Source organism: Hipposideros armiger, unplaced genomic scaffold (assembly GCF_001890085.2).
Source record: "Hipposideros armiger isolate ML-2016 unplaced genomic scaffold, ASM189008v1 scaffold_70, whole genome shotgun sequence".
In the NCBI taxonomy this organism is placed as follows: Eukaryota; Metazoa; Chordata; class Mammalia; order Chiroptera; family Hipposideridae; genus Hipposideros; species Hipposideros armiger.
The window spans coordinates 2,803,938-2,825,250 of NW_017731420.1; the positions used below are offsets into that span (position 1 = coordinate 2,803,938).

At 38.1% G+C, this 21,313-nt stretch overlaps 1 protein-coding gene across 2 annotated transcripts in view; it reads right to left on the bottom strand.

The window, feature by feature from the left end:
- RGS22 (regulator of G protein signaling 22) overlaps window positions 1-21,313 on the bottom strand; it is a 177,056-nt gene that overhangs the window by 119,935 nt on the left and 35,808 nt on the right. For both annotated transcript variants that reach the window (XM_019642522.1, XM_019642521.1), the window contains exons 5-9: window positions 17,655-17,740; window positions 16,843-17,011; window positions 14,714-14,843; window positions 11,275-11,884; window positions 9,588-9,749 (exon numbers count right to left, since the gene is read on the bottom strand). In XM_019642522.1, coding sequence (XP_019498067.1) covers window positions 9,588-9,749; window positions 11,275-11,884; window positions 14,714-14,843; window positions 16,843-17,011; window positions 17,655-17,740 — 1,157 coding nt within the window. The remainder of the gene's footprint in view (window positions 1-9,587; window positions 9,750-11,274; window positions 11,885-14,713; window positions 14,844-16,842; window positions 17,012-17,654; window positions 17,741-21,313) is intronic.

The following is a 21,313-nucleotide window of genomic DNA, read 5'->3' on the forward strand; positions in this document are numbered from 1 at the left end:
TGTTTGGACCAGGTTTTCCTTCTGATGCCGCAACGCAAAGACTAAATCCCACTCCCTATTTCAGGTCCTAGTAGAAAATTGCCTCCCTTTAAAATAGGAAGAAGGTAAATATTTCCCTGATGTGAACACAGATTGGGTGTAGAAGAGAATCCAAAGTTAATAATTAGTTTAGGATCAGAAAGTACCCGGTACGGATCTGGGTGGTCATTCTACACTACATTTCACAAACTTTACTTCAAAATTACCTCTTATTTGCATGTCAACTGGTAAGTGGGCATATATACAAGATCCATATTGAATAAATCATACAAGTACTGGTCAGGAAATCCAGGTATCTCAATTTTCTGATTTCCTTCATTACAGTATATTCATATGACCCCATAAGTCTCTGCTATCCCTACCACTTTAATCTTACATTATTTCATTCATTGCATTAATTTTTTATTAGCTACTATGTAAATTCATCAAATATTGTGGAATAAATTTCACAGCCCATCCTAAACTGGTGTTGTACCATTTTTCGTGCTTCCATCATACAAGTTCACATGCATGTTGATTGTACACATCTTAATTCTCAAGCTCAGAGAGTAGAAGATTTTTGCCATGTAATACCATTAAAAGAACTATATCCAATAAGTGTGTGTGTGTGTCTCTCAATATAAAAATGGGCAAAGAAAATAAACAGGCAATTCATGAAAATTCATATCCAAATGACCAGTAAGTATTGAAAAGGTTATCAACTTCACTAATAATCAGGGAAATGCAAGTTAAAGCCACACAACATCAATGACACACCAGACATAATATTTAAAAAATATTAAATTCTACCATGGATTTGCAGTAATGAGTACTCTCATATTCTGTTGATTGGAGCATAAGTTGGTAAAACTACTTTGGGAAAATGGATATGTGTACAAGAATTATACATTATAGCATTGCTTATAGTTGTGAAAAGTAGGGAACCCAAATGTTAAAAAACAGCAAATAAATTATGATTTATTCATGCAGTGGAACACCATATCCAGCAATGCAAATGAATAAAACTCTTAAATGCAATTATAGATGACTCTCACAAATATAATGTTGATAGAAGACACAAAAGAATCCATACAACATGATTCCTTTTATGTAAAGTTGTGTAACAGGCAGATAAAAATATATGTTTAGTGATTGATTTGCATACATGGTTAGTAAAACTATAAACAAAAGCAAGATGATAATCACAAAAGTCAGGATAGTGGTTACCTCTGAGGGAGAGTGAGAATGTTGTGATTAGGAAGGGACCTTAAGGGGTCTTGGCAATATTCTATTTCTCAGCCCACATGATGGTTATAGAAGTGTTTGCTTTATAATATTCATTTATCTGTTTATATCTTAGTTTGAAATTTAAAGAACACACAGGATTTAGCTAGATTAGAAAAAAGGTAAAAAATAATAATAAACTAAAATAGAAAGAAAAAATGTAAGAAAAAATTCTGGGAAAATGGCAATGTCAGCAATATTGTTTTTCTTTCCTTTTCTTCATCTAATTTTACAGTTTATTCATGCCATGAAAATGTATCAAATTATTACCATGTGCCTGGCACTGCTGGGGAAGATGGAGTACAGGAAGAAAACTTCCAGGCTCTCATAATCATCAAAAGAACCAGAAATGAGAGGTCACTGCCTCCCACACTGCTACACTCTTTAGAAGCACTGAAAATGCACAAACCGCAATTCTCTAAGATAAATATTTCAATAAAATGTTTTCTTTTCTTTTTTAATTTAAAATTTTTTAATTCTTTTTCTATTAATAGTTTCAGGTGTACAAAACAACATAATGATTAGATATTTACAGACCTCACAAAGTGATAACCCCAACAAGTCTATGACCCATCTGACACTGTACATAATTATTTCAATACCATTCACTACATTCCCTATGCTGTACTTTACATCCTGTGACTATATACATGTGTATGTGTATACACACACACACACACACACACACACACACACACACACACTAGTTGACATTCAATATTAGTCTATACTAGTTCCAGGAGTACAGAGCAGTGGCCAGGCATTTACATAATTCATGAAGTGATCCCACCCATAAGTAAAGCCCCAACAGACACCACAGTTTTTACAACATCATTGACTATATTACAAATGCTGTATTTCACATCCCCATGACTATTTTGTGACTACCAATCTGTACTTCCTAATCCCTTCACCTTTCTCACCTGTCCCCTAAACCCTCCTTCCATCTAGCAACCATCAGTTTATTTCCTGTCTCTATGAGTCTATTTCTCTATTGTTTCTTCATTTATTCTGTTCTTTAGATTTCACATATAATGAGGTCATATGGTATTTGTCTTTCTCTGTCTGACTTATTTCACTTAGCATAATATCCTCTAGGTCCAGGTCCATCCATGTGCGGCAAATGGTAAAATTTCATTCTTTGTTATCGCCGAGTAATACTCCATTGTATAAATGTATCACAATTTCTTTATCCAATCATCTATTGATGGGCACTTCTGTTATTTCCATATCAAAATATCCATATATTGTGAATCCTGCTGCAGTAAACATAAGGGTGCATACATTTTTTGAATTAGTGTTTTGGATTTCTTTGGATAAATACCCAGGAATGGAATTGCTGGGTCATAAGGTAGCTTTATTTTTCATTTTTTGAAGAACTTCCATACTGTTTTCTTACTCACTCAGCTACCCTATGTCTTTTGATTGGAGCACTTAATCAATTTACATTTAAAGTAATTATTGATAGGTACATAGTTATTGTCATTTTATTATTCATATTTTTTATCTTTGTTTTCTCCTTTCTGCTGCTTAAAGAAGCTCTTTTTAACATTTCTTGTAATACTGGTTTGGAAGTAATGAATTCCTTTAGATTTTTCTTGTATGGGAAGCTCTTTTTCTCTCCTTCAATTTGAAATGATAGTTTTGCTGAGTAAAGTAGTCTTGGTTGTAGGCCCTTCTTTTTCATCACCCTGATTATTCCCTGACAAACTCTTCTGGCCTGCAAACCTTCTGTTGATAAATCAGCTTATAGTCTTCTGGGAGCGCCCTTGCAAGTAACTAGTTCTCTTTCTCTTGCTGCTTTTAGGATTCTCTTTTTGTCTTTAACCTTGTCATTCTAATGATAATGTGTCTTGGTATGGACCTGTTTGGGTTCATCTTGCTTGAGACTGTGTACCTCCTGGGCTTATACGTCTATTTCCTTCACCAGGTTAGGGAACTTTTCAGTCATTATTTCCTCAAATAGGTTTTCAATCCCATGCTCCTTTTCTTCTTCTGGTACTTCTATGATGCAAATGTTGTTACTGTTGATTTTGTCCCACAGGTCCCTTAAACTATCTTCATTTTTTGTTCGTTTATTTTGTTTTGTTTTATTATTCCATTTTCCTTTGTTATGACAATTGTTACCTTGTCTTATAAATTGCTGATTCTATCCTCTACTTTATCTAATCCACTGTTGATTCCTTCTAGAGTATTCTTCATTTCAGTTATTGTATTCTTGATTTCTGACTGTTTTTTTTTTATAGTTTCTATGTCCTTCTTTATGCTTACTATCTCTTTTTTGTAATTCTCACTAAGCTCCATAAGCATTCTTACAACCAGTGTTTTAAACTCTGTCTCTGGTAGGTTTGTTGCCTCCATTTCATTTACTTTTGTTTCTGGAGGTTTCTTCTGTTCTTTTATTTGGGACATGTTTCGTTGTTTCCTCATTCTGGCTTCCTCTCTGTGTTTGCATCTATGTATTAGGTAGATCTCTCTTTCTATGGCTCTGTCTTAGCCAGGTAGTATGCATTCTGTGTGGTCCAATGATGCAGCCTCCTCATCGCCTATGTGTGAATTCCAGGAGTGTCCCTTGTGTGTGTTGTTTGTATTCTCCTGTTGTAGTTGAACTTGATTGCTACTGGTGCATCAGTGGGTGGGACTGACTCCTAGGCTGACTGACTGTGAGGATTGGCTAAGCTCATAGTGTATGAGCTACTGTGTATGTGGTGACCCTTCAGAGGGGAATTTGCCCCTGAGGGCTCTTGTGCCTGTTGAGACCATCCTTTGGGTGTACTTCCTGTGGGATAACCAGGTAGTGCTCTGGCATAGTCTGAAGCTGGCCTCTAGGTGTGTTGTTTCTGGTGTCTCTTGGGAGGGGCTCCATGCAGGCCAATTTCAGCATTGCCTGTTACCTTCCAAGTGCTGTCTGGTAGGAGCTATAGAGGTACATGTGGTTTGTTGCAGCCTGAGCTGGACCTGGAGGCATGTTGGGGTAGCCTCACTGTGAACTGAGGCTGACTGCCACCAATAATGGGCCTGAATCAGCTTAGCAAAAGGCCCAGGGCCCCCTAGACCTGTTGCCATCTGCCAGTGACCCGTAAGGCTCAGCTATTGAAAGAGCCTCTTAGTGTGCGGGCTGGGCTGATTGACTCAGTTTTGCAAGTGTCGCTGGTGATGCAGGACTATTTGGATACAGCGGAGTCCCAGGGAGTCTTGAGGAGTGGCCGGTGGTTTTTATGAAGTTAAAGCAGATTCAGTTCTCGTGCCAGTACCTGGTCTGTGACCAGTTCGTAAAACACCCTGAGAACACCGCAGCCACTGCTCGCCTCAGGTCTGCAGATCTCTGAAAGACACCCAAGTAAGGCTACAGTGGAAATTGTGGCTCTCTGCCCACCACCACCTTTTGCTGGGCCACCATGGGGCTGTCTGCTGCTTTAAAAGGATTCACTGTTCATAGAGCAGGGCTGGAGCCCAGGAGCTGAGAGAGACACAGGCGATGCAGTACTAGCTGTGTAGGGCAGAGACTTAGGGTGTCACCAAGGTGGTACACATGTGCAGATTTTACCAGACAAATGCAGTCTAAGATTTGGCCCTTTGGGGGAACATTCAACATAGCAAAGACAGCACCCTCCTGTAGACTACATGTGAGGCAGGCTCAACACTGGGGCAGTGGCTGCTGTCCCCCAGCCCTCGCTCCAAATTCACACAATTTAGTCTTTCCCAGTATGTCTGTGGCACCTCTCAAGTTGCTGTCCCTCCACTGGAGACCAGGCAAGTGTTTGCAAGTGAGTAAGTCTGTGTGCAGGCCCTTCAAGAGGGCATCTGGGTTTCTAGTCACCTTCCATCTCACTGGGATGGACAGAGTCCTCGCTGATTTTCACTGCCAGGTATTGTGGGAACTCCTCTTCCCAACACAGGACTAGGGAGCCTGGTGTGGGGCAGGAATCCCTCCCTGTTCCAGAGGATCTCCGCCACCAAGGTGTCCCTTTTGGTATTCCACCACTATCTGTGGGGTTTAGGTCAGCCCACTTTGGGTCTCTGCCACTCCTACCAGTCTTGATGTGGCCCCTTCTTTATATCCTTAGTTATAGGGGTTCTTTTCAGCTAGTCTTCAAATGATTCATGAGTTTGATAGTTCTATAATTTATTTGCAATTTTGGTGTAATCCTGAGAGGCAGTAGGCATACGTTTACCTAATCTGCCATCTTGGACCTTCTTGAGCAATATTATTTTTCTGCCTCTCAGAATCCCTCAATAAAAACAGACAGGAAAATTAGGTAGCAAAACCAAACACCCATGGACAATATTTACAACAAAATGTTAATGTGACAAGGTATCCCCTTAAATACCTAAATATAAAAAGCAGGTGGGTAGAACCATAAGACCTGCATGGTACTGATGTGCAGGTGAGAAGAAGAAGGTCTGATGGACCTGAGAGTGGAAGAGTAGTGAAATAGCCAAAAAGGCATAACAGGCCAATTTGAGATTTACAGCTGAGACTGGAAGGGCTTTTGCCCTCTCCAATACTGAGTTAGTACGCACAAAATTTAATCAGAGTTCTATTTACCAACAATAAACAACCGGAAAGCTAAATTTAAAAAAATATATGAAGTATGATACATGCAACTATTTGGATACATTATTCTTCAATGGCATTATGCTGACCAATGAGTCATTCTCAAAAGGTTACATACTGTTTGATTTCACTTATATGGCATTCTCACAAAGACAAAAGTATAGTGACAAAAACAAATCTGTGGTTGCCAGGGGTTAGGAGTAGAGGAAGTATGTAATCACAAAAGGGTAGTATGAGAGATTTTTGTGGTGATATAATTGTTTGTATATTGATTGTCATAGTACTTGTATGAATTTATACAATTTGATTTTACTATATGTTAATGTAAAACATAGAAAAGAAGGAAAGATATTGAATAGCCTCTTGAATAAATGAAGATAAGCAACTGGGTATCCTTAAGTATACACACCAAACAAACAAACAAACCAACAAAAAACACCTAAACCTCACACCTTATACAAGAATTAACTCTAAATGGATCATAGACTTAAATGTAAAACATAAATTAAAAGAGTTTTAGAAAAAACATAGGGGAAAATCTTCAGGATCTAGAATAGGCAAAAAGTTCTTAGGTTTGACACTGAAGGCATAATCCATAAAAGGAGGAATTGAAAATTATTAAATTTTGCTCTATGAAATACCCCACCACCTTTTAAAAAAAATCTTTCAGATACAGTTATTATTCTTAACAGTAGGTGCAGGCAGCAAAATTTGATGTAGGAAAGTTTGCATTAGTTGACTAAACTTGGCGCAAGAGCTATTCCCCTACCCTACTAAAATATTTGGAGTAAAACTTCTCTGGAATCCTTCATTTAGAGACAGTCCCCCAATACACCACCCGTCCAGGGAAAATACCACATGTGATTAACTTCAGAATTTCTATTGTAAATTATTTTCTTTCTTTTCATCATGACCTTTTGTTGTTTGATTTGTCCTGTTTTTTTCAGTGAATTACAGTCTTCATAGTTGAGTATGGTAACCGGAGCTTGTGAAAGTTGCATTTTCCATTTGCATCTCCAATTCCAGTTCATCACCACCTGGTTTACTCTGTTCTCATCTATATTTGTAACTCTCTTCCACCTTAATGAGAATTCTGGTTCTTATTATCTATAATATTTATTTGCTTAGTCTAGATTACTGGTTTATTATAAAGGGATATAACTCAGGATCAGCAAGACAGAAGAGATGCAAACAGCAGGTATGGGGAAAGTGCGCAGAAATTCCAGGGTGTCTGGGCGTGCAACTCTATCCTAATTTCCATGTGTTCATCTACCCAGAAGATCTGAAAGTCCTTTTAAGAAGTCTTTGGAAAACTTGCCTTTGAAAAGACAAGCTAAAGACTGGGAGAAAATATTTGCAAACTACATATCTGACTAAGGACTAGTATCTAGAAAATAAAAATAACTCTAAAACTCAACAAGAGAACAATCCAATTAGAAAATGGACCAAAGATATGAACAGATACATGTATTTCACTGAAGAGGATATGCAAATGTCAAATAAGCACATGAAAATATGTTCAGCATCATTAGCCATTGGAGAATTGCAAAGTAAAACCACAATGAGGTATCACAACACACCTATTAAATGGCTAAAATAGAAAATTGTGACATCGAATAATGGCAACGTTGCAGAAAAACTGGATCATTTATACATTGCTGGTGGGAATGTAAAATGATATATCAACTCTGAAAAATAGTTTGACAGCTTCTTTTAAAATTAAAATAAACACTATATGGCCAACTAATCTCACTCTCAGACACTTATCCCAGAGAAATGAAGACATATATTCATGCAGCAAAGTGTACACGAACATTCATAGCAGCTTTATTAGTAATAACAAAAGACTGGAAACAACCCTAATGCCTTTCGATGAATGAATGGATGTGTATTATCCATACAATAGAATACTACTCAGCAATGAAAAAGAATTATTGATACACATAACTTGGATGGATCTCAAGGGAATTATACTGAATGAAAAAAAGATCCCCCCCCCCCGCCGGCTGAGTGGCGCATTGGTTAAGAGCTGGCTAGGGACGCCAGAGGGCCCCGGTTCGGATCCCACATATGAGGGCCAGTGACACTGCCCTCTACAGCTAAGATGCTGAACAACAGCTCAACCTGGAGCTGGGCTGCCATGAGTGGCCTGCGACGGCAGGTGGGTTGCCATGGGCTACCGTGTGTAGTCAGCAGCCAGCCTGAGCGGCCAGCAGCCGCAGTGAGTGACCATCCAGAAGCCTGCGACTGATCTGCCTCGCCTGGGAAGAGCGCAATGATGGTGCCAACTTGGGCCAGTGAAGCAACGTCCTCCACAATTAGACTGAAGAACAAAACGACAGCAACTTGTCTGTTCCCCTCCCCCAATTCCCCAATTAAAAAAAAAGAAAAGATAACTCCCAAAGGTAATATATTGTATTATTTCATTTATATAATTGATTAATGATTCCTAGAGATCAGGGAGGATGAGGAGAGAGGGAAGTGAGTCTGGTTATAAGATAGCAGTACAAGGGATGCTTGTGGTAATGTAACTATTCTGTACATTGACTGTAGTGGCAAATTCGTGAATCTCTAATGTGATAACATTGCATAGAACTATATACACACACAAATAAATGCATAAAACTCATAAAATATGAAAAATATTGGTGAGTTTTATCAATGTCAATGTCTTCATTGTGACATTTTATTGTAGTTATGCAAGATGTTACCATTGGAGGAAACTGGATGAAAGGTACACAGAATCTGTATTATTTCTTATAACTAAATATGAATTGACAATTACTTCAAAATAAAAAGTTAAATTTAGAAAAGTTTCTACTGTATTAGTAATGTTTTATTAAGTTGGGTGGTTGTGTACAGAGAAAATGACTATGGTATAGTTTATACTTTTCTGTATCTTAAATACGTTGTTTTTTTTTTAAGAAATAAAGAGAAAAACAACATTTTATCTATGGAATAGTACAAAGCATAGAAGTAATCTGGACTACATAGATGGGACATGTTGACAGAGAAGTGGGCAAGGGGCAAATCATGATGACCTTACTTGCTAACTTAAGGAATCTCAACTATACAATGAAAGCTTTGGGTTACCAGTGAAAGATTTAAAGCAGTGACATAATCAGATCTATCATAGCCAGGATGAAGAGCTCACTGATCTTCAAGTGGCACACCTTTTCTCCACTGTGTCCATTCTCTTCTCCTTGCTTAGAGTCCCTCAAGTCCTAGTTGAAATATTACTTCTACTCTGTATCTTGTGTGTTCACACTTTTTTGTCATACTTATTTCACATGTATGTTCTTCCCACTAGACTATAAATACTAGATTTGACCATGTGTTACCCTTGTATCCTAAGCACAGCACTTGGCCTATATTAAGTGCTCAAAATAATCAATTGGTAGTTCTAGCTACATGTACACACACCACACACCACACACACACACACACACACCAATTTAATGATGCCAGCCGTAAAAAGATCAGGTGTAGAAGGATGTGCTCATAAAGTTAACATGAAGCTTAAGTACTGTCCAGCCCTATTATAGATTTAAAGTCCCCAAACATCCAAATTATCTAAAGGAGAAGTACTTTAACGAAGGCCAAAGATATAATAATCTTCTCATTTTAAATTTCCATAAGATATATATTCATGGCAAAAAAAGTATAACTTGTAACTAGCGTAGGAAAAGTGAAAGCAAGTAACTTTGATTTATAATATTTTTCTTACCAATATAGAAGTAAGGGTTTTACAACTTCAGTCTGAATATTTTTTAAGTGTTCTTTATTCCACTGAGATCCATCTAGCAGTTTAAATTTTGTTAGGATTTCTGCAGAAAGATAGCAATCTCCATTGCTCACTAAATAGCATTTTTTCATCTTCTCAAGATGTCTGCAATAAAACACATACACACATATACACACATTGATACAATATTCAACTAGCCAAATATTTTCATTTCTGAAATGTTTGAGACAAGTAATGAACTATCTCAAGACCAACACTGTGTTAGAGGTGTGCCAATGTGGAGATAAAATAAAGGTATTTCTCATTGTTATGAGAATGGGAAGAGTATTTTTGGTAGGTTGAACAATGGCCTTGCAAAGATGTCCACGTTGTAATCCCCAGAACCTATAAATGTTCCCTTACCTTAGAAGAGATTCTGCAGATGTAATTAAGATATCGCGATGATCTGGGATTATCTAAGTAGGCCTAATGTAATCACAAGGGTCCTTCTAAGAGGGAGGCAAGAAGGTCAGAGTCATAGAAGAAATAGGTGAAGATAGAAGCAAAGGTCAGGAAAAAGAGAAGATGGTATGCTGTTGGCTTTGAAGATGGAGGAAGTGGCCAGGGACCAAGGAAAGTAGGTGGCTTTCAGAAGCTGGAAAAGGCAAGGAAATGAATTCTTCCCAAAGGCCTCCAGAAAGAATGCCACCCTGTATATCCATTTTAGACTTCTAACCTCCTAAATGTAAGAAATTTGTGTTGCTTTAAGCCACTAAATTTGTAATTAGTTATAGCAACAATAGGAACTAATGCAATGTTGATCCTGAAGAACCTATGTAGGCTGCTTGCATATAACTTCCCTAATATGTCTTGAAAAGTGGTAGTGGCCTTCCACCATCAAATAACCATTTGGTAACCCCTGCAGTTATAACTATGTATAACAATGAGCTCTATGATCTGAATGTCACTGAAATAATTGGAATAACCCAGTCACTAGTGTATATTCAGACAAATCCTTAGTGGGCATTGCAGTCTACTGTAGCTGATGTGCTTTAGAGCAGATCAGGAGAACGTAGACAATAAGGACTTTCCTAAAGCAGGGTCCTCTTAGGGTTCTTAAGACTCACAGTAATCTAAAACATATGGAGCAACGAAACAAAGACCTGCACCCCATCCAAGAAGCTGCCTAGAGGATATCCAGTATGATATCTAGCAGATATCTCATTCAGATATAAATGTCTAAGTGACATCCAAATAAGATCATGGAATTTGTTAACCAAGCAGGCTGCTAGGAACAGTCGGCCCCATACATTGTCACAAGGTATCTTTCATATAAGGTATCTCATGCTAGTGTGGTATATAATTGATAATTTTTATTCTATAAAAATATATCACTGCAATGTTATAAAAATAAAATAGAATGATTAATTTGAAAACAGGTTTAGAATCTATGGGAAGAAACTTATGCAAACCCAAATAATTGCTACTGTTAGTATTTGAGAGCTATGGAATCATAGAAGTAGTAAAATCAATATTACCATAATAAAATAATTTTATTATTATTCATTCTTCTGAAAGTATAAATTACATTTTTATATTTATTTCAGGCTTCCTACCTGTGTTTAAATGATCCAAACTAATATTCTACAATTTGTTTTTAAAACTACTGAAAAATAAAAAATAGAAATACCTTTGATGTCTTCCAGCATCCTTAAGAACTTTTAACCTCTCAATATCCATCCATAGCCACAAATATCTCTCCCCTAATGTACCTTTTATAAATTTCTTAAATCTTTCAAACTCCTTTCTATTGCCAATGTCATAAGTTTTGTGAGAAATACACCAATCAGCCCTGCTTTCTGATCCAATGTTCTCACTCTTTGAAGTTGCTTCTTCTATCATCTCTTCTTCCTTTTCCTTTGTGAGTTGAACTGTTTCACTTAACAAAACATTCTTGCCAGGAATAAACTGAAAACAGTCATCAAATACCACTCCTGTTACATTTCTGAAATTGATATAACCTGGGCATTCTCTAAATGGCTCTCCAAGAATTTGATGAATTGCTGCTCTCAAAATAAAGGTTACGTAAGATCTTAAAAATTCTTCACATGATGAGAAATGCAATGTCAGGCTTTCACCAACATCCTGTTGCTTTTCAAGGTATACTCTCAGAAGAGCTTGAGAAGGAGTGTCTTGTAGAGATACAGACCCATCTTCTTCAAATTCAGAAATTAATCTAGTGGTTTTAGATGGGTCCTTTCTTGTCCTGGGATGAACTCCATCATCAAAGATAAAACTCTCTGTATTAAATCATAAAAGGTTATTAGGTCAGATATGAATACAAAAGATATTTTTTTATTAACTAGATGTTATATAGCCAATATAGCAAAGGGTTTATCACAGGTAGTGACTGCACAGACCAGTGTCTTAAAGAGGAGTCCAAAGCAAGAAAACCACGAACAGGGATTAGCCACATCTTCCCTGGACATGGAAGGGGATAATAGCGGCAGATGGACTATATATTTGACATCCCTAATACACAGGATCTGCAAAAAGATACCATACACTTTAGAAATGTAACATTTTTAAAGCGTAGGCTGATTCAGAATGTCAATATATAAAGAACAAATCGACTTAATAATTAGAATATGTACGTAAAATGACTGTACAAGCACACCTCGTTTTATTGTGCTTTGCCTTATTGCACGTCACAGATATTGTGTTTTTTACAAATTGAAGGTTTGTGGCAACTCTGAGTGCTACAAGTTTACTGGCACCATTTTTCCAACAGCATTTGCTCACTTCATGTCTCTGTGTCACATTTTGGTCATTCTCACAATATTTCAAGCTTTTTCATCATTATTATACTTGTTACAGTGACCTGTGATCAGTGATCTTTGATGTTACTAGAGCAAGACCCTCCACCAGCAAAAAGATTGCTACTTGCTGAGGGTCAGATGATGGTTAGCATTTTTTTTTAGCAATAAAGTGTTTTTAAATTAAGCTATATACATTTTTAGATATAATGCTATTGTACACTTAATAGGCTACAGTATAGTGTAAACATAAATTTTATATGCACTAGGAAACCCCAAAATTTGTGTGACTCATTTTATTGTGATATTTGCTTTATTATTGTGGTCCAGAACCAAACCCATAATATCTCTGAGGTATGCCTGTATGTGTTTTAATATTTCATGTTATATGATAAAGTAAAGTAGCTACCATAGATGATAAGACCATAAATGAACAAATAAGAATTGGAGTTATATCAGCAATTTTTTAAAAATTCACTACTTTATCAGAAAGACTCAATTACTATCATACTTACAACCTATCATTAAAATTATAAAATAGCATAAGGTGGTTATAAAAGCTTACAAATACAAATGGATTGTTTTTATACTTTTTCTAAAGATACCATCTTTAGCTCCTATTTTCTCTTTCTTTCAGAAATCAGTGAAATATCTGAAGTCAGTGCTTTCACATGGCAAATCTACCCCCGTGAAATGCCATAGATCAGGAAAACTCTGTTGTTATCTGTGTTCCATCCTCAATGACCATTTTCTCAGTAATAGATTTTAAATCTCAATGAACTGGAAATGTTCCATTACAATTTTTATTGAAAACAAATATACCAAATTTCCCTAATATCGAGAGATTAGACTTTTGGAACCTATGAAAGGATATTGGTATACACATTCAATCCCACAGAATTGGACGTAGAGAGCAAGGCTGACATTTCTGCTCACCCACTCCTGCTACCATTTCTTTTCCTATTTACTATCTTCACTATCTCTACTCGCCAATTTTCTACTTTACTATTTTGGGAAAACTGCAAGAAACCTATACATTTAGCTATTTTCAACTAGGGAGTTATTTTCCTCTTCACCTAGATTTTAGGTTCAATTTTAGAGAATCCAGATTTACCATCCCAAGAGGGTGCTTATACTTTTCAAAGGAATTAGGTAAGAACTATTAGTGAATTGCTTGAGTCCCTCTCCTGAATCACATTGCTAGATTTTTTTCTTCAGTAATAGCGTAGGTTAATGACTCCCGTTTCTAGAAGGTTCCTTCTATTTTTATGAAAAGTTTGTATCATCCACAAAAGTTCCCCACAATAGAAATTTATCTGCTTTTCAAGATGAAAAATAATGTAAACTTAAAAACAGGAGGAAGAGCCGGCTGAGTGTCTCAGCTGGTTAAGACCTCACTTGGGAGCGCCAGCTCTGAGCAGCAGGGCTGCAGTTCGGATCCCACATTGAGGGCCAGTGACACTGCCCTCTACAGCTAAGATGATGAACAACAGCTTGACCTGGAGCTGGGCTGCTGTGAGTCGCCAGCAACGGCATAGGCTGCAGTGGGGCTGCAGTGGGCTGCCATGAGCTACATGAGTGGCTGGCAGCCAGCATGATCGGCTGGCAGCCAGTGTGAGCTGCCAAGAGCCACTGTGAGTGGCCAACCAATGACTGGCGACCGATCTGCCTCATCAGGGAAGAGCACAATGATCATACCAACATGGGCCAGTGAAGCGAAGTCCTACACAACTAGACTGAAGAACAAAAACAGCAATTTGTCTACCTGTCTGTTCCCCTTCCCTGATTCCCCAACACTGTCCCCCTCCCCACAACTCACCAATAAAATCTTCAAAAAAAAAAAAAGCGGAAGGAAAACTCAAGTTCCATGACTGACTATTTACTTTTAAGAGAAGATAAAGATTACACTATTTTATTTCAAAGGTTTAATAATAAGAACCTGTAAACTCTGATAGGAAATAAGACAAGACAAATATTTATTGACTGCCTTTTAGGTACCAAGCACTAGATCACATTTTCTATACATTTAGCATGTATCGTTATTCTAAATTTACAGATAGGAAAAGCAAGGCTCCCAGAAGTGAAATAACTTACAAAAGTCACACAACTATTAAATATCAGAGCTGAGTGCTAAACCCATCCTCTTTTCACTATACCAAGTTACTTCTTGATAAATAGTAGAAAGTGGAGTTGGGGGGCAGTGGGAAAGATAATTTTGTCTTCCCAACCACTAAGTGTTGTACTGTAAGATTAGAACAACAACAGAAAACTTAATGAGAAGTTTTGAAGTCATTCTTGTCCTTTTCTGCTTACCAGAAACAGATGAAATAACTGGTGATTCAGTTTTGCTATGGAGTATATAAGACGGTAACGAAAAGGTTGATACTGTTTGCTGACTTTGTTTTGCTAATGTAAACCAATCTTTTGCTTGAGTGTAGGAGGCCTAAAATGAAAGAATACATTTGTTTAACATAAGATTAGCAGTATTCTTCGAATCACAAACCTGGACAAATCATTATTCAACTTGCATAGTACAATATATAAGGGGGAAATTACGCCATTAAATAAAAGAAGGTTGTATGTAAAAAAATTCATTAGCTAAGAAAATAATGGGAAGAAAATTTCATTCAAATAATTTTTATGAGATGACCAAAGGAAAAAAATGGGCCCAATACACATGAAATTTTTCTCCACTCTTCTACCAAAGGCATGCAACCTTACTTCCTAGATTCCTACAAATTCATGCCATCTAAATTTAACTTGGCAGTCACCATTTCTCATCAGTCCGTGGATGCATCTTGGATGCCAGCTGCTCCCATTTGCAACCTTCCCAATTATTCATGCCCCTAATTCTGTATGACCTGGCTCAGTGTTTTTAATAACTCCTCCCTAATATGACAAAGACTTACTCTCAGTAGCACAGGAAACCTCTCCAAGCACATCTGCCACTTTGCCTTAGATTCAGTTTTCACCACTTTGCTTGGATTAGATTTCCTGGAGACTGACTCCTGACTCCACCTGCCCTGGGATGCAGCCTTCAATTTGCTCTTTAGTTTGTGTACCCTTGAGCAAGTTGACCCAATTCCCAAGCTGAACCTCAGCTTCTAGAACCAGTCTTCAGAAGCTCCTTATCTCAGACTTCTGGGAAAAATTCCTCTGCCTGCCTCTCTCAGTAACGTCCTCCTCTATTTTTCTAAGAGAACTCAGGTTTGTTCAACAGAAGCAGAGAAGGGTGTTTCCAGCATTACTCTCATTTCTCCTTTCTCTGATTCAGCTGCTTGGTCCTTAGCCTAACAAACACTCACAGAAGAGGCAGGGCTCAAATGAAATGGATACTGTTCTCTGAGTATTAGCAGAATCAGCAGGGCAACTCAGGCCACACAATGAGACAAAAAGCAAGTGAGAGAAATGAGAGGTGCCATCTATGTAGTCATTGCTCTTCTCAGAGGTAAAGTTTTCTGGGTGGATAAAAGCTTGTCAGGGGGACCAAAGTTTTGCCACCCTAAAATATGTCTTTGGAAATATTAATTTTAAACATTTTTAACAAATATCACTGATAGAAATGCCAAACTACAAAATTAAATAGAAGCTACACATGAAAACAAATGATCGGTAAGATAGGATAAATCTATCCATTCCAACAGAGATGGCAAATAGTTTCCTCTTGCATGACATCTTTGATCAATTGAAAGTGCCTGCCTAAAGTACTGTATTGAAAAGAATTTGGAGCCACATCCTAGCTCAGTAGGAAAATTGCCATGATTGATTAGCAATGTCTGCCATGAATAGAAACCAGGAGAATATCAACACATGGCCCATACACCTATTTGACATTCCTGATTTTGTACAGAATTGTGTATTGGAAGTATGATCCCAGAGAGATCTGATTATTAGAAGCCGAAGATCAAATAACAGTTTTCATTATACCATGATTCTCCAAAAGGATATTTGATTCTAGGTTAGATCTCATACAACCTAACATTAACATTCTCCAATAAAGGAGGACAAATTTATAAATAAATAACAGTTAAACAGTAATGCATTATATTACCGAGAAATAATCTTGACATAGGGAGGAGAAGACCCAATTTATCATCTTTTTGTACAACAGTTATATAATCCAAATAATAAAAATTTGGAATGAACAATGAAACCATGGACATAATTCAAGTTACCCATGCTTCCCGGGTGACACTGAGCATGTTCTTCAATCTTGCATTTGTTTCTTTATACACATGAGGATAATAATTCTAATTATATGTCAGATGAAGGAGTGTAGAACAAATGAGTCAGCATAAATCCACAAGAATTTTTGTTAAATCTGTTTTAGAAGTATTTGAAATAAATTTCCCTGTTCAAGTAATACGAATGAAATTCATCTCCTTAAAGTGAGAAGTTCTACAGAAGTGCCAAGTCATAAAGTAAAACATTCATACTTTTACCTCGCCAAGAGAAATGTAGAACTTTTTCATAATTATAACATTGTCATCATCAATGGGAGGAGGTGGTGGAGAGGGTGGTTTTCTCAGGACCCAGGGAGAAAAATCTGTACTTAGTGTGATATTCATGCCTGATGTACTCCATCTCACTTGTGACATCAGTTTGGCTAACCTGCATTTTAGAATTCATATAAATTTCAAATAAGTTCAAATATGGTAGAATTCAGGGGGGAAAAAAAACCACTAAAATTTTATTTTACACATTCAAGCCAATAGCCCCTCCTAACTATGCAGGACGATTCTCTTAAGATCTGCTAAAATGTAATGGCTTATTCATAGAACTGCTAATTAGTTAATAATTATACTGTTTTATTTTATTTTTATTTAAAAAATGGTTTCTCTAAGCAAAGGTCAAATTTTAGTAAAATTTCAGAAAGTTTAGGTACTTACACTTTAAAAGTCAGGGAACATAAAAGAAAAACTTAGCTCTACACTATGACATTGTTTTTCATGACACACTTATTTGCATTTTTTAATACCCTGTTCATAAATACCATTATCACAAGTAGATAATTCTAAAAATACCATGAGTAAAGAAGCACAGCTGAAGTACACTTATTAGGTATTGTTTCTGTGAAATCTCTTTAGAAAAGTTAAGTGATTTTAACTAATTCCCTAACATTCTAATACTATATTGTGTAGGATCCAAACTCAAGTGGGTTTAAAGGTGAATTTTATTAAGCAAGTATAGAAAAATGATTTGGGGTAAAAAAAAATAGGCATTTAAAAATATTTACATTGATGGAACTACAAACCTGTATTCAAAGTAGCAATCACTTTCCAGAAATGCTGGAAGTCTTTCTTTTTTGATCCACTGAATACCTTGTTCACGACTGAGACACTATTAGAGGACAAGTAAAACAGAAAAAAAGCATCAAGGAAAAATCATCTTTTAGGACTATTAGAGCCTAATCACCAGAGCAATAATGACCTCCAGCTATTACTAAGAGCCCTGCATCTATAACAGCAAGAATCCTGAGTCACAAATTTGAAGCCACTTCTTGCCTCCTGGTTCTTCTTTAATTCTCTCAACAACCCTGCATCAACTATTACCTCCATTTTACAGATTAACAAACTGAATGCAGAAAAATGAAGTAACCATAGAAAGAGAAGGAATGAGAAAAAATTCAGTCAATCTCAGTATTTTTACAGTCATAAAATGGGTTAGAATTAATCACAAACAGTAACAGAGCTAACCAGAAAATCTGGTAAGGCCACTATGGTCACTGAAGGCCCTTTGTTCTTCCAATTTTAGAAAACTTTGTTAAATATTCACAGGCACTATTCTGAGGCTACAAAGGTAAACAAGAAAGGTAAGGCCCTGTCCTAAGGAGTTTAAAGATAATTCAATAGGTATAATAGTAGAGTGCTGTAAGGACCATACATTTAGTCTTTTGTGGGAGGTCACATAGGCACTAAAACAGCAAAGGTTTCCCACAGAAAATGACACTAACTCTTTGACCTGAAGCATGATCAGCTAGGTTGAAAAGGGGAGCAGGAAAGAAAATAAAGATAAGCTTAGTATAACTAGATCACAGGGTGAAATTTGAGGGATAGAAGGAGGAAGGCTGGAGAAGTAGGGAGGGGCCTGATTATATATAGTCTTTGAAATAATATGAAAGAGTTTAGATTTTTATCTTGAGTTTCTGAGTGGCACACTATATTATAGAAGAGTTATTAGGTTAATATTCATCCTAAAATATTTACTCACTATTTATTCTATTTTGTTTTATTTTCACTTTTTCCAGAATTCTAAAAAATGTCAGTACCTTGGATACTAAAAAGATGCTACTAATAAGTAAAACAACCGATAAAAGGATTTCCAGTCAAGATGGCGAAGTAGGTAAACACTGTGCTTATGCCTCTCACAATGACATCAACATTACAACTAAACTATAGAAAAACCTTTATTGAGAATTGCTTGAAGTCTAGCTGAACAGAAGTCCAACAACTAAGGACATACAAAACAAGCCACCTCAAGACTTGTACATGGGGGTAGAGACATGGAATGGGCTGGTCCCACACTCAACATGTAGTAGTTAAAAAACAGGAGTGATACCTCAGCTAAAGAGGTCTCCATGAGGAACAAGGAGTCCCAGATACACACCAAGTGCCCCAGCCAAGGTTCCAGTGCCGAGAAGAAAGTTTCCACAACTTCTGGCTGTGAAAACCAGAGGAGATTGTGGCTAAGTGAGACGGAGGGCTGCTACAGTCCCAGGTGTTCCTCTTAAAGGGCCCACACATGGACCTACTCACTGATGGACTCATTGGCTCTGAGCGTCAGCTCTGGGGCAGTAGCTTGAAAGGTGTCAGAGACATACAGGAAGGAACCGAATTGTCTGGTTTCAGGGTGATGGCTAGAGAGACAGTTTTCTCCCATACAGAAGTGCTGGCAGAATCCATTATTTCTTTGTTGAGGGCTTCCTGTCTCCCAGCATGCAGATGCAGGCAGCTGCCATATCTGTGTCTCCATCAAACTGGCTAACGCTGCTCACCCAACCCTGGTGATTCCTTGAGACCCTGCTGCATCCAACTTGTGGAGCCACTCAAACTGCTTCCAATGGCTTTCCCATACAAATGGCCTGTGTTGGCTCATACTGCGGACTTTCTTAAGACCTCTCAAAGTTTCACAAAACCTAAACAAGCAACATCTGGCCTCAGCATATCCCATACCACTTGATGAGCAGCCCCAATTATGGCTTTAGCAGGAGCTGGCCTTGGTTTGTGGCTTGGCCTCTCAAGGCACTTCTTAACCCAGTGCAGGTGGTGGCCATCTATGAATTGCTTTGTGGCTCATGCAAGATGGCCCTGGGCAGGGCGCAGGCTGCAGCTGAACTTGGCCTGCAGTGGGGCCCCTCACAGGAGGCAGCAGGGCCAGCACACCCAGTGGCTGGCACACCAAGTGGCTGAATTCAGACTGAGCCCGTGCACCACCAAACTGCCTTCACAGATGACACACCCAAAGGGCAGACTGGGCAAGCACCAGAGCCCTTGCTAAAGCCAATCCTGCTCCATGGGGTCAGACCCTACACAACAGCTCTGCCACTGTAGTTAAGGCCAGTCCTCACAACCATTAAGCCTGAGGGTTGATCCCTCCTTTTGACATGCAAACAGAAACCAGCGCTCAATGAGGGGAACAGGCTGTGAGCTGACAGGGTTCTCACAGCCTGTGGAACAGTTCAGGGAACGTTCCACCCCCACTGATCCGTGAAGAGGAAAGAATAACTGAAGCCACAGGCGCCTCTGAGAAGTGCATAACAAAATGTAACCTGCTAATGCACTCTGAGAAGTGAATAACAGGCTGCAACTTACTAATGCCTAACCTGGTAAACACCAAGATACATTATAATTAAAATGTGAAAGGTTAAAGACAAAGAGAACTCTTTTAAAGCACTAAGAGAAAAGCAGTTATTTACCTATCAGGGAGCTTACATAAGATTGTCAACTGATTTCTCAACAGAAACTTCACAGGCCAGAAGGGATTGGCACAAAATATTCAAAGTGATAAAAAGTACCAACCTACAACCAAGAGTACTCAAACTAGCAAGACTACCATTTAAAATTGAATGAGAGTTCAAGAGCTTCCCAGACCAAAAAAAAAGCTAAAGGAGTTCATACCCATCAAACCAGTATTACAAGAAATGTTAAAGGGACTTCTTTATGAAGGAGAAGGAGGAGGAGGAGAAGAACAAGAGAAGAAGAAGAAGGAGAAGATGAAAAAAAAAACAACTTGGGGCTGGCCGAGTGGCTCAGTTGGTTAAGAGTTAGCTTAAGAGTGCGAGCTCTGAGCAACAGGGTCGCTGGTTCAATTCCCACATGAGCCAGTGATGCTGCACCCTGAGCTGAGCTGCCAACAGGTGGCAGGATGGCTCAGCTGGTGAGAGCACATGCTCCTAACAACAGGAGTGCCAGTTCGACTCCTGCATGGGATGGTGGACAACGCCCACCCGCAACTAAGATTGAACACAGCACCTTGAGCTGAGCAGCTGTGAGCTGCTGATGGGCGGCTGGATGGTGACTGGACTTGGAGCTCAGCTAAGATTGAATGACAATAACTTGGCTGTTCCCCTTCCCCAATTCCCCAATAAAATCTAAAAAAACAAAACAAAACAAAACCTCAAGATGAATAATAAAATGGCAATAACTATGTATCTTTCAATAATCACTTTAAATTGAATGGATTAAATGTGCCAATCAAAACACATAGGATAGCTGAATGGATAAGAAAACAAGACCCATATACATGCTGTCTACAAGAAACACACCTCAAATTTAAAGACACAACAGACTGAAAGTAAAAGAATGGAAAAAGTGGGCTGGCCGAGTGGCGTGATGGTTAAGAACTGGCTTGGGACGCCAGAGGGCCCCGGTTCGGATCCCACATATGAGGGCTAGTGACACTGCCCTCTACAGC